The 15,109-nt window shown below is 42.2% G+C and overlaps 1 protein-coding gene across 2 annotated transcripts; it reads right to left on the bottom strand.

Annotated features, from left to right (window-relative positions):
- Positions 1–1,023: 1,023 nt before the first annotated feature.
- Positions 1,024–13,683, bottom strand: DNAJC21 (DnaJ heat shock protein family (Hsp40) member C21). Of its 2 annotated transcripts, none has more exons than XM_069000769.1 (12): positions 13,549–13,683; positions 13,309–13,402; positions 12,287–12,410; positions 11,282–11,404; positions 7,970–8,274; positions 6,582–6,733; positions 6,153–6,240; positions 5,756–5,914; positions 5,089–5,128; positions 3,050–3,240; positions 2,579–2,654; positions 1,024–1,570 (listed from the first exon to the last, which is right to left on the bottom strand). In XM_069000769.1, exons 1-12 carry the CDS (start codon positions 13,643–13,645, stop codon positions 1,406–1,408), a joined length of 1,614 nt encoding a protein of 537 aa, XP_068856870.1. In that variant the 5' UTR covers positions 13,646–13,683; the 3' UTR covers positions 1,024–1,405. The 2 variants fall into 2 exon arrangements, with proteins under 2 accessions (XP_068856870.1, XP_068856871.1); XM_069000770.1 differs by having other exon boundaries at positions 2,579–2,651.
- Between the last annotated feature and the right edge of the window lie 1,426 nt (positions 13,684–15,109).

Below are 15,109 nucleotides of genomic sequence, written 5' to 3'. Positions count from 1 at the left end.
CTAATTACAGTAATTATTTTTATCATGGGGATAAGAAATCCAGTCATCACCCTCTCCAAAATACACTTCTGTTTTCCTCCTGATGCGTCTGGGAGTGCATGGCACACCCACTCATCATTTTGTAAAGGTGCAAACTCTGGAAGATGGAGTAAGATGTTCCTTATTACATTTAATGTGTAAGGTCATTGCTTCCTTCATTTTCCAATAAAAAACCAGATGTTGTGGACAGCAATAACTGTACATTTATCATTTTACTTTTATTCCAGTTTTAATACTTGACAAATTCCTTGACCCAATTAAAGTACGTCAGCTTTGGGGGGAGTATTCTGCAGGTACTTTAGAGGAACTTGGGTAACACAGTATCAGTGCCTCTCCAAATCTTATTCCATGGGTCCTAAACAATATTGTACAGCCTTTGCTGCGCACTGCCTTCTCCAACTCCATAGACAACTCCTGTGAACAATCCAATTCCACTTCAAAATCAGGTGTTTGTTTTTGTGGCTTTTTTCTACTCAATATCAGGTAGATAATCCCTTTAAACATAAGTGCAGTGTTTTTACTTAGAAATCAGAAAAAAATAATTCATTCATGTCAGGCATTTATTTCTCCCTCACTTATTCCAGCAAGGCTGTTCCATTAGAATTTCTTCCCCAACACCTGCTATGGAGGTAGATGTACAAAACAAATAGGAATTGTGAAAACTGATTAAACAGCTTTGTCATCTTACTCCTTCCCTTCTGTCTGCTGCTTAATGTAATTAAGTAATTTGAGGATGGCAGAAGAAAAGCACGTGTCTTGGCGGTGTTTCATATTTGATAGAGGATCAAAGAATTAATGGATATTCTGAGCTGGAAGGGATCCACAAGGATCACCAAGCCCAGCTCTTAAGTAAATGGCCCATAGAGGGATCAAACCCACGACCTGGGTGTTATTAGCACCATGTTCTCCCCAGCTGAGCACAGGCCCTGCTACCGGCTACACTCACCCTGAGCTGAGCCCTCTCAAAAGAAAAGCAACAGCACGCATGTCAAAATAATTTATTATTTCCTCTGTGTGGGTACTTTATCCATGCAGGTTTCTACAGGAACACAGGGTGAGTAGCTTTGAGTTACTATTTCCCCACCCACGGTGTGAAAGGTGCTGCAGGGTAAGGGGCTTTAGACAAGGTGGCTCTGTGGAAGCAGCACCTGTGCCATGCCACCAAACCATTTTGTGATTAAAGGAAGGCTGTTAAAAACAGAAGAAAGCACAGATTCCTTCACAAGACAGTATTCCTTTTGTGCATCTTCATTTTTTTTCCTAAATTGGTACTTCTTTGTTTGACTCCAGACACAGGCAATGTGCATGTTTCAGTTCTGAGAGAGTGTTAACATACAATTCTGAAGACTGTCACTGTAGCAAAGTTCTATCTGTTTTTACGTTTCTCTTTTTTGTTTCTGGCATTCACAGCTCCATTCACAGTCGGTGTCGTCGTTGCTCTTGCATGTCCTGTGGCTTTTAGGTGTTCAAACAATTTATTTCGGGATGGAAATGTACAGTTGCAGGTTACACAGTGGATGGGAACTTCATTCTACAATGAGAAAAAAACCCCAGAATGCTTCACATTCATACTGAATGTCATCAGTGCAATACACCAATTTCTTGTACGCAGTTTCTCCTTGACAATGAAGCATGAATAAGCTGTTTGTTTCTATCATCAATATTCCATTATGCATTAACAATTAAACACAGACATTTTTAAAAAATAATCACAAATATAACTTCACGAAATTTCAAAGAGCTTTAAGTAAAAACCAAGAATGGAAGCCTTACAGATCTAATTCAAAGTAAAGAGTAGTTGTGATCACACCTGACCATACAGGCAATACTTTGGGCTCTGAGACGTAGTGAATTTAGTATGTCTTAGCTGTAGTTACTACAAAGATTCACTCTCCAGCAAGCATCAATATTGGGAAAGATGCAAATAGTACTGCCTGTCACCTGCTGGGTGACAACAGCTCTGTCCTCAATTGTTTAATTTATCCGAACTGCCTTGCATACAGAACTTTACCAACTCTCTTAGAAGCTAAGCTTAGTCCTGTATTTCTCTTGAGAACAAGAGCTGAAGTTCCAGTTCTATTAAAACCACAGGGGCAGAATTTGTGGACTGGTTGTGCCCAAAAAACCAGCCTTCTTTGTAGTAATATGATCCCCACCTTTTACCCCTTCTATGAAAACAGGCTGAGAGAGGTGAAGAGAAGGCTCCAGGGAATACTCACTGCAGCCTTCCAGTGCCTTAAGGGGGCTTACATAAAGGAGGGACTTTTTACACAGGCAGACAGACAGGACAACGGGCAGTGGTCTTAAATTGGCAGAGGGCAGGTTTAGATTACACATTGGGAAGAAATTCTTTACTTTAAGGGTGATAAGGCATTGGCCCAGAGAAGTTGTAGACACCTCATCCCTGGGAAGTGTCCAAGGCCCGGCTGGATGGGGTTTTGAGCAATACAGTCTACTGGAATTAGATGATATTTAAGGTCCCTTCCAACCTTAACAATTCTATGATTCTATCTTAAATAGCATAAGTAACTTGACATACCGTTGCTGAGCTCTCTGAAGATGCCTTGGCAGACTTTTTTGCTTCCTTGGCTTTTTTCCCTTTAGGCTTAGTGCTGCTAACAGACAAAGAGGAACCAAGATCAGTGCACATGAACATTCAACATTTACAAGCTTCTGATGTTTTTCATTTATCAATGTCTCTGCTGCTTTCCCCTGTTCTTCCTTCACACAACAAAATACCAAGTGTTTCTGGAAAAAAAAAATTAATTTATACAATCAATTGTTAATCTCAAGATGTTGAATCAGCTCCTGGGAAGTGATATAGCAATCTGCAGTCAAATACAACTTCAAAGAAGTTCCTACACTCTTCGCTTAGTATTGTATTTATTCAAACCTGTTTTGGTGAGCAGCCCCCCCAGAGTCCACATTTGTGAGTAAATCTATCCTTGTTTGACAGTATCAACCATGACACAGAATGATACTGTGACTGCAATCTTGCAATCCAACACACCTTTTTTCTTCACTTTTTGTTTCATTCTCCCGGCTGACATCATCTCTAATGCCTGTGTCTTCTGACACAGCACATCTTTGGCCATCATTTAATAATTCTTCTGTTGAGCCACTGTCCTTCTCCATGTTGGGCACCTCCTTTTGTTCAACTGTTTCTTCATCAGCACTTAGATCAAAAGAGTCCTCATAACCCTGTACAAACAGAAGAAATCCAAGTTAAATATTTTCAGTTCATTAGTGACTATGTTTATAGTATTATACTCATTTACCTCAAACATGGGTGGGTTGGGAGGACAGAAAGCCATGGACCCTCTTAATTTTACTGTGTTTTTTCAGTGAGACTGTAACAGGTAAAACTTTAGTTCTCCTGTTTTGAAAGATGAGGCCACCTGTGGTGAAGAAACACCAATAAAACAGCCTCTGAAACTACAGAAGAGGAGAATGAAGCTAGCTTTTAATTACACACGGGGTTCATCCTGTTCTGACTACCATTTTTATTTCCCAGATAGTGGCTTGGCTTTTAATCTTTGCAAAAGGTTAATTTTTTAGACTACAGTTTTCTTTGCCAGACAACTGCACTAGGACGCTTGAGCCAAAATAACTGAGCTGACTGAAATTAGATAGACATACTGTATTTTCCTTCCCTAGCATTACAGATACTGACAGTCTTTTCCATGTGTCAGATTAGACTCAATATATGCAGTTTGGCAAAATATCAACTTCCTGTCTGAAGCAGAACAGCAAAGCTTCCAAAAGCAGGTTAACAAGTTTGACCTAACACCCCATTATTACAACTTTTATCACCTCTAGTGCACCGTCTCAGCTACCTGAAAAAAAACTTGGCTAATCTCAACTTCAGGAAAAGAAAACAAAACCCACAGAGATTCCCTGTACTCCTCAATGCTTGGCAGAGGACGGAGGTTAGGATCTCTCAGCACAAGTTTCCAGCTCATGCAATGCAAGAGTGGCACCTACTGTCCAGCCTGTTCACCAGGCTCTGTGGAACAGAGCCACGGTGACTATGTTCCACTTCTGCAGTGACAACAGACCTTCTGGTCTCAGACAGAGGAAAGAGGTCACTGAAGCCTCACAGCCTGCATGGAAACATGAAGGTCAAGCCAATACTTGGAACTATACAATTGGACCAGCCAATATGAAGCCAGAAAACTTCAGTTGCTTGAAAGTCTCAGGAAAGTTTCTTAAGAACAAGAGAATGATGGAATGGGAGAGGGCAGAAAAGGTGAACAGAAAATAGGAAATTAGAGGGGAATGCATGGAAGAGGCAGGACCTGGTACCGACAGGTCATTGTAACAAGGCTAGAACTGAGGAGTAAGTACTTGGAAAGGATAAAGTTTGAGGAAGGCAGACAGAAGAATGTGCTGACTATGACACTCCTGCCACTCAAGCCTGAAACAGCTTGCACTTGGTGAATTTCACCTGTTGCTGTCAGCACAGATCTGTCATATCACAGACTCAGATCCTGGAGTACAGCAGATTACAAAGTAACACAGTGGTATTCGTGCTCAAGAGAAAGGTGGAATGGATGGGCTCATTCCAACTGCTACAGTGTCAGCAGGAAGCCAATACTGTGGCAGCTTTTTCCACTCCCTCTAAATTAGAATTAACAAACAATGCATTATATCAACTCCTGCAACTAAAGCCAGAAGTGACCACCAAACTGAGCTGTTAATGCCCCAAGGCCACTACTAGTCTTCCTGATCAATTCCTTGCACTCTCCCTATCTGCCTGTTTCCATCTGTTTTTCTTACACTTCAGCCTTTTTAGAGTCAGCACCACATATTATTAGCATCTTCACCAACAGAATGAAGTGAGGTCTGTGATGTCATTACCATAAAATATTATTATAATAAGTCTAATAAAAGTTATTCTGAGGTAAAGAAGAATTACAAATATTTTTGAATAGTCTTCAAATTCCGTGGAATTTCAAGTTCTCCTATTTTGCAGGACAAAAAAATAATTTGTCAGGAGATAACAAAACTGGGTTGTAAAGTTCCCAGAGTATCATTATGACTACATACCTTCATTGTTTTCTGTTTCTTCCTTTGTTTCTTTGAGAGTCTGTAAAGATAATTTAAAAATTACTTTTTTTACAGAAAACCCCCAAAAAGTAGTAGGATTCCTAAAAAGGTATCAAGCTATACTTTCCCTTATCCTCTTAACATATTAGGTAGCCAGAAAAATAAAGTTACTCATGCATGAAACTAAAACAATAGGTCTCCCAAACTACTCATTGCATTTAGTAAAACATTTATGCTGCTCGGACTGAACCCAAAGATACTAGTGAGATAGTTGGGATTATGCTCTGGCTATTTAAAAAATGAACTTGTGTAACAATTCTGATTTTGAGCACTCTCATTTTCCATTTACGCTAAAAATCAACTGACAGTAAGTACCAAATCAATCAGCACTAGCTCTGTGGAAGTCCCTCTGCTTGAATAATAACAAACCCTTCTTTTCCTTAACATGTAATTTAAGCAGCAGAGAAAACATGAGTCTGTTGTTCTACAGCACTCAAATGCAGTCATAAGAATGCATGTGTTTTACTGGAACTCTGATACTAAGAAGTATTTCAAATTGCACAACACTGAGAGCAATACAGTGGCAAATCATCAGGAGCTCCCTCTGAAGGCCACTAAGACGTAGTAAATACGGAGTCATGATAAAATTAAAACCAATTTGAAGTACTTCTGTTTGGGCATGTCTTCTGTTTCTTCCTCCTCTTTGGTCTCTATTCCATCTGCATCATCCAAAGACACAGGAAATTTCCCTTCTTCCTCTTCCAGTTGCTGTCGTAACAGTGATACCATCTCTCGATGCTTCTTTGATTTTTCATGATTCTTCATGCTGTGAAGAGCAGATTGTTACTGCATGTTGCTCTGAGCAAACATCATTATATTTACACATAAATTAATAACAGGCCCATTATTCAGCTCTACTAAGTACGGAAATTTCTGCACTGACAATGTCTCTACTGGAAAGACCACACTGACCATTATGCGAAGTTAAAAATTCTTTAAAATGCAGTTTTAAAGGACTTAAAAGCCAACACCTCCACCCCAAATCCCCAACCACAAGCACTTACGCTTTCTCAGTTTTTAACAATTTGTCACAAGCAGGGCAGTACAGACCATCAACAAATTCAGCTTCTTCAGCTTCATCATTCAGTTTGTCTGAAGAGATCAACGGGGATCAGAGAGACAAAGTCAGATGAGTAATTTTTGAACAAGCTGCTCTTTAGGCCCCAGAAAATAGTCACAGCACTGACATTCAATTTCTCTAGTACCACTGACACACAGACAGATCAAGATCACCTCACCAAATCAGACATTAGTATAAATTCACAGCTGCAGCTTGTTCAAAGGAAAACACCAGTGAGGAACAGACTCTAGCCCAGCACCCTCAGAGGGAGGCAGTGAGTTGCATCACAGTCAGAACTGTGAATCTGAGGCTCTAAGTGAGCCATACTCAGACTGCAGTGACTCAGTATACACCACCTCCCCACACACCATACCTTCAATGCCTTTTGTCTCCTGTTCTTCTAATTCATCTTCACCACCTGATCCATCTCCAAATTCCTTTTCATATTGTGCCTCCATCTCTTGCAGTTCTCTCTCCAGATCTGACATAGTTATCCAGCTCTGCTCTTTGTACTGCTCAGCAAGTCTGCAAGCAGAATAATACAGTAACTTCTACACTGTGTCTGTGAGATGGGAACTACAGGAACAGTGCTACTTAAAGATAACTTCTACTTAAAGATAACTATTCCTCTCGGGCATTTCAGGAGGAAAGTTCTGGAGCAAACAAGTGGAATTCTGAGCAATCTGAGTTCATTTGTGATGTCAATGGGCACCCCTGCAAGCAGGGACATTAACGCAGGTGGATCCTGGTTGAATTTCAGGCAGAAAGTGCTGCGCAGAATGGTCAGTATCAAGCTGGCAGCAGGAAAGTCAGCTCAATCCTGCTCTAAGATCCAAACTCACAAACAACACAGGAAAACAAAATCCACAAGCACATTACTCCTTGACTGTGTGCTATGGGAATGTACCAGCTCAGTTTTCCCAAACTAAGTGTGCCCCAACTTATCAAATAGGGCATTACAGGACAGCTGAATTTTGCTCCAGCTGGCCTCTGGCCTCAGAATTATCAAGCCACTTGTCAGTAAACGCATAATTCTTCTTTATTGTCCAAGTGAGAAAGTATATATGTGTATATATATAAAAACAGTACATAATGTACTCCATATATGTTATTACATAATTTTAATCAATATGCCATTATTTTGCAAGTGCACTCTTAATAAGAATTTAAGCTCTTCCCTCATACGTGCAGGCAAACAGTTCTTCCAGTTGAAAAAATAAATTGTGGTTATCCTCAGGAGACCACCTCTTCCTCTTTTGAAAAAAAAGCATCAGACACTGCACTTAGTCCAATGAAAGGGTCCTTTCTTAAAAGTTAAAAGGAAAGGCAAAGCTAAGCTCATTTTCCCCTCTTTCTTTTTAGCAGATACAGCTCCAAGCAGATGAAGGTGACCTAAGTCCAGGTTGTTACAGTCCTGTTCTCCCTTATTCTAAAACTTACTCTTTTTTCTTTAAAGAAACGAAGATAACTATTAAATTTTACTTCCCCAGCTAAATAAAAGCACACCGGGTTCTGTGCTATTACAGCCATTTATCCACAGCACCCAGATAGCCATTCCCCACTTATCTTAGATCTCTACAAGTCAGTACAATGCAGAAACCTGAGTTTTAAACAGCTCAAGACTTGAGACCAAAATTAATACCTAAAATTTTCAAGGATGTTTAAAAGAGTAAGTGGAGCTACTATTAGAATCTACGTCTATACTGTATCCTCATGGTTTCTCCAAGTTAAAAAGCAAAGATTTGTTCCATGTGTACATACTTGGCTTGTTTGAGCTTCTGTTGCCTCCGAAATTGCTCCGCTTTCCTAGTTTTTTCTGCATTTTGTTCTTCTACAAGTTTTCTGTGAGCCTGTACTCTTTTATCCCTTTTACGAATAAAGGCTACTAGCTGACGGATCAGTTCATTCCTCTCTTTCCTTGCTTTCTCTCTCGTTTTCTTGTTCTCTTTTTCCATAGCTCGTTTCTCCCAGCGGTTTGAGGCTTGTCGTGTGTCATACTCTTCTTTCCAAGCGAAGTTTTTCTGAGTACAAAAACTCTGCCAATATGCATAGAAAGGGTGGACTACCTGTAAGAAAAAAACAAAACTAAGCCGCTTGTTTAGGAGGGGACACAAAAACCATACAAATAATTCAGGACTTTTGTAACAGTTTTGTTCTGAACTTCTATACAGGCCACAGTTTCGCCTCAGAGCAATGAAGGTTTAGAGAAACTTCTAACATCATCTTTGAAGTTTGAAAGTGCGTCAATTCAACAAACTTCTCTAAACTATTACAAACTGCAACTTCTAAAAATATCCCCCTGTAGGACTGGATCATGCTTACACAAGTGTCCAGTTACTTAGCTATATTTCTCCTGTCAAACTGAAAAGCACAATCAGAATCAGACATGCTGCCTGCAAGCTGGTACTTGCACAGACTGCCTACGAACCTCCACATTAAATCACATGAGAGGTCCGCCATACATTTGCACAGCATGAAAAGAGCAGCAAAATGAATACATAATGCTATTTCTTCCCTGTATATTCTGTCTGCTTCCTGAGCAACACAGAAGTGAATAGCCTTTGATGATACAACAGCAAGGAGCTGTGACTTCTACAGTTTAACAAGGGGCTATGTGACGAAACATTTACTCCTGTTTTGTCATTAAACTAATGACTGTCGGTTAAAATTATGCCCCCTAGCTTTCGCATTAAAAGAAAAAGTAAGTGATCGTTATTTATTCTCCTCCCTTTTCCTATTCATGAGTAAATGATGGACTAACAACATGGCCTCATAATCACTTTGGGTTTGTTCTTTATTTCTCTCCAAATAATTATTATCCTTCTGCATTTTGTATATTTAGCCATCATGATATGCCCAAACTCTCTTCTTACACTACTTGCCCCATCAATCTTCCTTTTTACTACTCACTCCTATATTCCCTACTGCTCATATTTTAGGATACCTCACAGAAGTATTTAACCTAATGGTTTGATATGTTTTCTTCTAGTGAGTCATCTTCTCCTTCTGCCACTTTTGTTCATAGGAACTACAACTATCAATTGTTATTCAGAAGAACAACACAACAATAACTTCCAGCAGCCTACCTACATGCAAAATTCATGGCTGTGGCTTCTAGCAGGTAAGTCACTACAGTTTTTCTCTGCTATCACAAAAAATAACCAATAAATCAAATAACCAATATTTCATCCAATAACTTAAGTAAGATGAGACTAACTACCTCAGATTTCTGCTGCAGAAGAGGATACTTCTGTGCAAAAGGATGCACACCTATCAACTGATGACAGGGATCATCCTCCCCTTCATCAGATGTGTAAGGTGAGACTCTCCCCATTCTCAATAGCTACCTTAACAACCTGCACATCTCTGGCATTCCCCAGCAGCCTGTACAGCAGCCACTGCTTAACTCCCAAGTGGATTTTGTTTTGCCTACTACTCATACTTGCAGCTGATCACTTTTGTTTCTGCACCTAATTGACCTACAAGTGTTCTCTTCCCATGAAGGCTTGTGAACTCACGGCCTTATGAGTATCTTTCCTGGCTACCTGGCACTGATCAAGCTGCCTCTCAAGCTTCTTGTGAATTCACAGAGTAGACCAAACCAGAGACTATTCACATCACAGATTTTGAAGCCTTTGTAGAGTTTTTGTAGCTCCCTTCTAAAACTCTTTTCCCATTATATTCCTACTGCATAGAGAAGTGAGCACTGCAATGCTGGAATCCTCTGACAGTGCTCTCTTTGTCTGAATATAAGACAACAAGGAAAATCACCTCTCTGTAAACAGAGGCTATGTCATATAAAATATCCCTATGAATCCCTAGAGGGGGAAAAAGTGAGTACTCTGCTCCCAGAACAGTGTGAACAAGGCAGATGTCAAAGCATGTTGGTGCTAGAATGCCAGCCCTTTTTTGCAGTTATTAATTGACGTAAGCATTAAAGCTATTTTGAGTATATAATCATATTTATCCCATGGCCTCAAAGCAAGAGGTTTTCAAAAGATGCTTCAAGATAACCACATTAAAAGACAGATTTTAGCTGGTTCAGAGATACTATATTTTCCCTGGGAAAGATTTCCACTTGTTAATCCATCCTGTAACTTTTCCCTGCATCCAAACACCAGTTCTGGCACTTCTTAAGAAGTTTGATTTCTAACTTTTGTTTCCAACTCCAGCCAAGTTTTGTACCACTGAAGCTACTAACTTTTAAAGGATGTATCAATTTAAATTTCATAAATAATTAGCCATACAGGAAAGGTGTCAGTGAGAAGGAGGCTCAGACTAGGAGCAACATCTGAGTGCACTCCATACTGTGCAGTTATTCCCTAGGGAAAGTGTTATTACCTCATTATTTAATTTCAAAACAGAAATACTGGTAACCTTAAAAAAAAAAATCCTAATTCTGGTAGCTTATAACAAATAGTTGGCAAACCAGGTGACAAGAATTCAAGTCATACAAGTCCCCATACACTTTCTTTTCTTGCTTCACAGAGGAAAGCATGCAATGTTTTCAGACTCAAATCTGACTACAGGCTAACTGCGGATGACAGCGCTATCATAGTGGAAGCTCACACTGCAGATCAACACCACATCTATTTTCTAAAGGCTGTGCTATGCACTAAGTGCTATGTAGTTTTCCTATATGAGGCAAGATACTACATGTTATTGGAAAAAAAAAATTAGCTCAATACCCCTTTCTGTAATGTAAGTTGTGTTAAACACTGGTAAACTAGTCTCATCAGAAAGCAAAGAAAACATCCATTATTTTGCTTTATAGGTCTTGTGCTACACTTAAGTTCCAATGGCATAATTGATGGTTAGCCCTGTGAAGTATCTGTCTGACAACTCACCCTATAGTCCTGGCTAATTCTATAGTCCAACAGGAAATACCAATTTTAATTCAGCTAAATATTATGAATCAGAGCACTTCCTTTAAAGTAATGGTCTACAACAGCAGAAAATAACCACAGTTACATGGGTTTGTATGCACCTCAGAGAGCAGCAGGAGCCTTTCCTCTGGGACAAAGTAATGGTTTAACTCCGTTACCTTCAGCTCTGTTTTACACTTGCCCTTACCGTATCATAGTCACTATGGGAATATCCAAACATAGGGAATTCTTCAATATCTTCCTGGGTCATATATTCCAACTCTTCCTTCGCAATCTTCTCAAAAACTTGTCGATAGACTGTAAAGAATCCCTGAAATCAATTAATCAATCAGTCAATCAGTCTTTTGCACAGCTCAATAATAGATGTACAAATGCTTGGGTGCAGTCGTGTATTTTAGAGAAACATTGCTACTCTGCAAGAGCAACTCAAAACCTGGGTAAAGGCCATGTAAGCACTTGCTGTAGGTACAAGACCCTTCTTAACAAAGTTCTACTATCTCTCCTGCCTTTTATTTTTGCCTCCTTCACGCCATCTCAGTCTCTCTCACACCTGTAGTCAAATACAAATTTTAAAAAAGTTTCCACATACTGGAGATGGCGATAAGTTTCTAATTACACAGGATCAAGTTTTGTGGAAGTTCCAGATATAAAATTCACTGTTAAATATCCTATCTTTTTCTAAATGAATATGTTACTGAGTCCTAGTACAGTAACAAAAGACAGGTAAGTATTTTCTCTGGCAGAGGTTCTTCTAATCACCTGGAGCTTTTCCATATATGGTGAGTATTTTAAAATCTAATGGGGAATTGTAAATGCCAATAGGGAATTCAATTATACACACCTTCCTCAATGACTGTTGTTACATTGCTTTTCTGTAATTTTAAGTGTTCTAGCTTGATAAAAGTATTTCTAAATAAACAGATGGTATTGCAAAGCCCTGGAATGCTTCACTGTAAAGGATAAATAAACAATATACACATATCTGTAGTTGTATGGCATACTTGGATATTATGATCAATTAACTGTTGGACAATATGCAGGAATTAAAGCTTCCCTATACATCTAGAGTAAGTTTTGTCTTAGATTAGTATAAGCTGTGCTAACAATTCTACATATAACTTAAACACAAAACAGATGCCAACACTTATAATGGAATTTAAACTGATTCATTAAAGATTAATTGATTCATTACCTTTTCATCATCCCCATATCCAGAGTAACAGCTAACAGTGAAGTAGTGCAACAGATCTAAGCTATCATCTTGATAGTCTCCATCAACTCCCCCTTTCAGCAGAGCCTCCCTGTGATTATCATACCTGGAAAAAATTCACAGCATCAAGGATGTAGAGACACAGAACACTCCTCAGTGCTCATAAACAACACAGTACACCTATCTCATCACTGTATAGCTTAACCCACTGTCTGTAATTTGTTCCTCACATCCAAAGTCTTCAGAGAGAAAAGCATGACAGACTCAGTAAATATTCTCTCTTGACCTTTAATTTACTTAGTATTACTTTATCTGCAATATCTATAGCAGCAATTCCTCAACAGCCAGCTACCAAACAATCACATTTGAGCAAGATGCCTCAACAAACTTCCAAAAATGGGTAGGGCATTATTTAAATCACCCAGTACTTGCGCACACTCAAAAAAGGCCCAAATCATACACTAGCACATAAAAACTGAGAAACAGTCCTGTATTTTCAAGGAGGGCAAACTCAGTACAGGCAGGTCTGGCCACATAATCTGGGAGATGTTTCCCCCAGCCCGTGTGAAAAACACACTTCAGCCCATGTGAAAAACAAGCTACAAAGAACATTCAGAGCAGCAATCCCTTAGAGATGCATGTGTGTGTGTGTATTTCACATTAGGACTGAACACCTCTATGCACTGCCCAAGGCCTAAGGCTGACCAGAGCTGTCGTGCAACTGCCCCGTGCTCGGGGAGGAGAACCAGGCCAAGCCTGGCTGTTCGCGGGGCGCTCCTCGGGGCCCAGCACGCCATCAGCTCCCGGCACACCACGAGGAAGGTGAGCGTGCGGAGCTGCGCCTCTCCAAAGGGCTGCATGGCTCTCAACTCCTACAAAACCTAAGCCAAGCGGCTGCTCCTGCCCACGGATGCCCGCGCTGACTTGCAGCGAGGCCCAGGAGCAGGACAAGCCCCGGCAGAGCCAGGGCTAATACAGCCTCTGCCAGGCCAAGCGCTGCTCACCAGGCCCGTTCCTGTGGGTCGCTGAGCACGTCGTACGCCGCCTGGATCAACTTGAACTGCTCCGCTGCCTCCTCCGCGTTCTCGAGGTTTTTATCTGCAGGACAATTTAACGAAACCGTGTCAGCGGCGGTAAGGCTCGGCGGCAGCAGCCGCCCCGCCGCCCCCGGCACCGAGCCAGGCGAACAGCGCGGTGCCCCCGCGCCGCGCGGGGCCGGGGCCGCGGCCGGGCCCGGGCCGTACCCGGGTGCCAGCGCAGCGCCAGCCGGCGGTACGCCCGCTTCAGCTCCTCCTCGGCGGCGTCGCGCCTCACGCCCAGCACCTCGTAGTGGCACTTCATGGCGATGGCGGCGGCGGCGGCCGGCGGGGCGGGGCGGGGACACCGGGACACCGGGCACCGCCGCCCCGCGCCGGGAGGAGCGAGGCCGGCAGCGGGAGGAGCGAGGCGGGAGGGGAGGGACCTGCGGGGCGGTGTCACCCGGCTGCCGGCAGCACGCTGGGGACGCTTCTCCCCGGTCCGCGGCCGGGTTTGGGCGCTGCAGTCACGCGGTGTCTGATTAACGGGATGCCTTGTCCTGGAATTCACAGAATCAATGAGGGTGGAAAAGATCTCCGAGTTCATCGAGTCCAACTTGTGACCCAACACCACCATGTCAACGAGACCATGGCACTGAGTGCCGCGTACAGACTTTTCTTTAACACCTTCAGGGACGGTGACTCCACCTCCCTGCGCAGCCCATTGCAGTGTCTAATCGCCCTTTCTGTGAAGAAATTACTGCTAATGTCCAACTTAAACCTCCCCTGGCACGGCTTAAGGCCATGTGTTCTTGTCCTATTGCCAGTTGCCTCACAGAAAAGGTTGACACCAACCTGGTCACACCTTCCTTTCAAGGAGTTGTAGAGAGCGTTAAGATCTCCCCTGAGCTTTCTCTTCTCCAGGGTAAATACTCCCACTCCTCTTAAAACCTGTGATCCAGGCTTTTTTGTGTTTCACAGCTTGGTTTCCCTTTTCTGGACTTGCTCCAGCACCTCAAAGTCCTTCCTGAACTGAGGAGCCCAGACCTGAACACAGGACTCAAGGTGTGACCTCACCAGCGCCAAGGGGAAAATCGCTTCCTTAGTCCTGCTGGCTACACTGTTTCTGAAACAGGTATTTCTGATTCCTGTGGGTGCTGAGGAGCACAGAGGCACAACCAGCAGCACACATTCTCAAGGTAGCTTTTTTTTTATATCTGTGCTCTTCAGAGATCTTAGGGTTGGTCAAAGCTGCTTTCCTTCTCTAGGTAAGGTGTGTATCAGTGGACAGTATGCAAATGGAGCTTCAGATCAGACAGTGAGATCTGGAGGCCCTGATCTCACGGTAAGATCTGGAGGTCCTGATCTCTTTCTGATCCAAAGATGGCAAATTGAACATAAATCAGCAGTACCCTGGCAGCCAGGAGAGCCAACCCTGTCCTGCGGGGCATCAGACACAGCACTGACAGCCAGGCAAGGGAAGGGATTGTCCCGCTGTGTTCTGCAGTGGGGCGGCGTCACCTCGAGTGCTGGGGGCACCTCAACATCAGAAGGATACAAAGCTATCGGAGAGTATCAGGAGGAGGGCAGCTTGGATGGAGAGAGGTCTGGAGGGCAAGACTTGGGAGCAGCTGAGGCCGCACAGCTGAGGCCACACAGCTTATTGGAGAGAAGGCTGAGAGAGGACCTCACTGCAGTGTACACCTTTGTCACAGGAGGTCTTGGCTGGAATAGAGTTAATTTTCTTCACAGTAGCAGATACGCAGCTGTGGTTTGGATTTGGATTTAA

Source organism: Aphelocoma coerulescens (assembly GCF_041296385.1).
Source record: "Aphelocoma coerulescens isolate FSJ_1873_10779 chromosome Z unlocalized genomic scaffold, UR_Acoe_1.0 ChrZ, whole genome shotgun sequence".
NCBI classification, from domain to species: domain Eukaryota; kingdom Metazoa; phylum Chordata; class Aves; order Passeriformes; family Corvidae; genus Aphelocoma; species Aphelocoma coerulescens.
The sequence above is the reverse complement of the archived record's forward strand: the minus strand, read 5'-3'. Positions and strand labels throughout refer to the sequence as shown.

Bases quoted from the DNA above. Each gene is read 5' to 3' on its own strand.
- DNAJC21 (XM_069000769.1), bottom strand. From the start codon at position 13,645: ATGAAGTGCCACTACGAGGTGCTGGGCGTGAGGCGCGACGCCGCCGAG. The intron at 5,915-6,152 runs GTAAGTGCTTGT...TGCTCTTCACAG, and splicing joins TTGTTAAAAACTGAGAAAGC to CATGAAGAATCATGAAAAAT. The intron at 3,241-5,088 runs GTATGTAGTCAT...CTGTTTGTACAG, and splicing joins AGAAACAGAAAACAATGAAG to GGTTATGAGGACTCTTTTGA.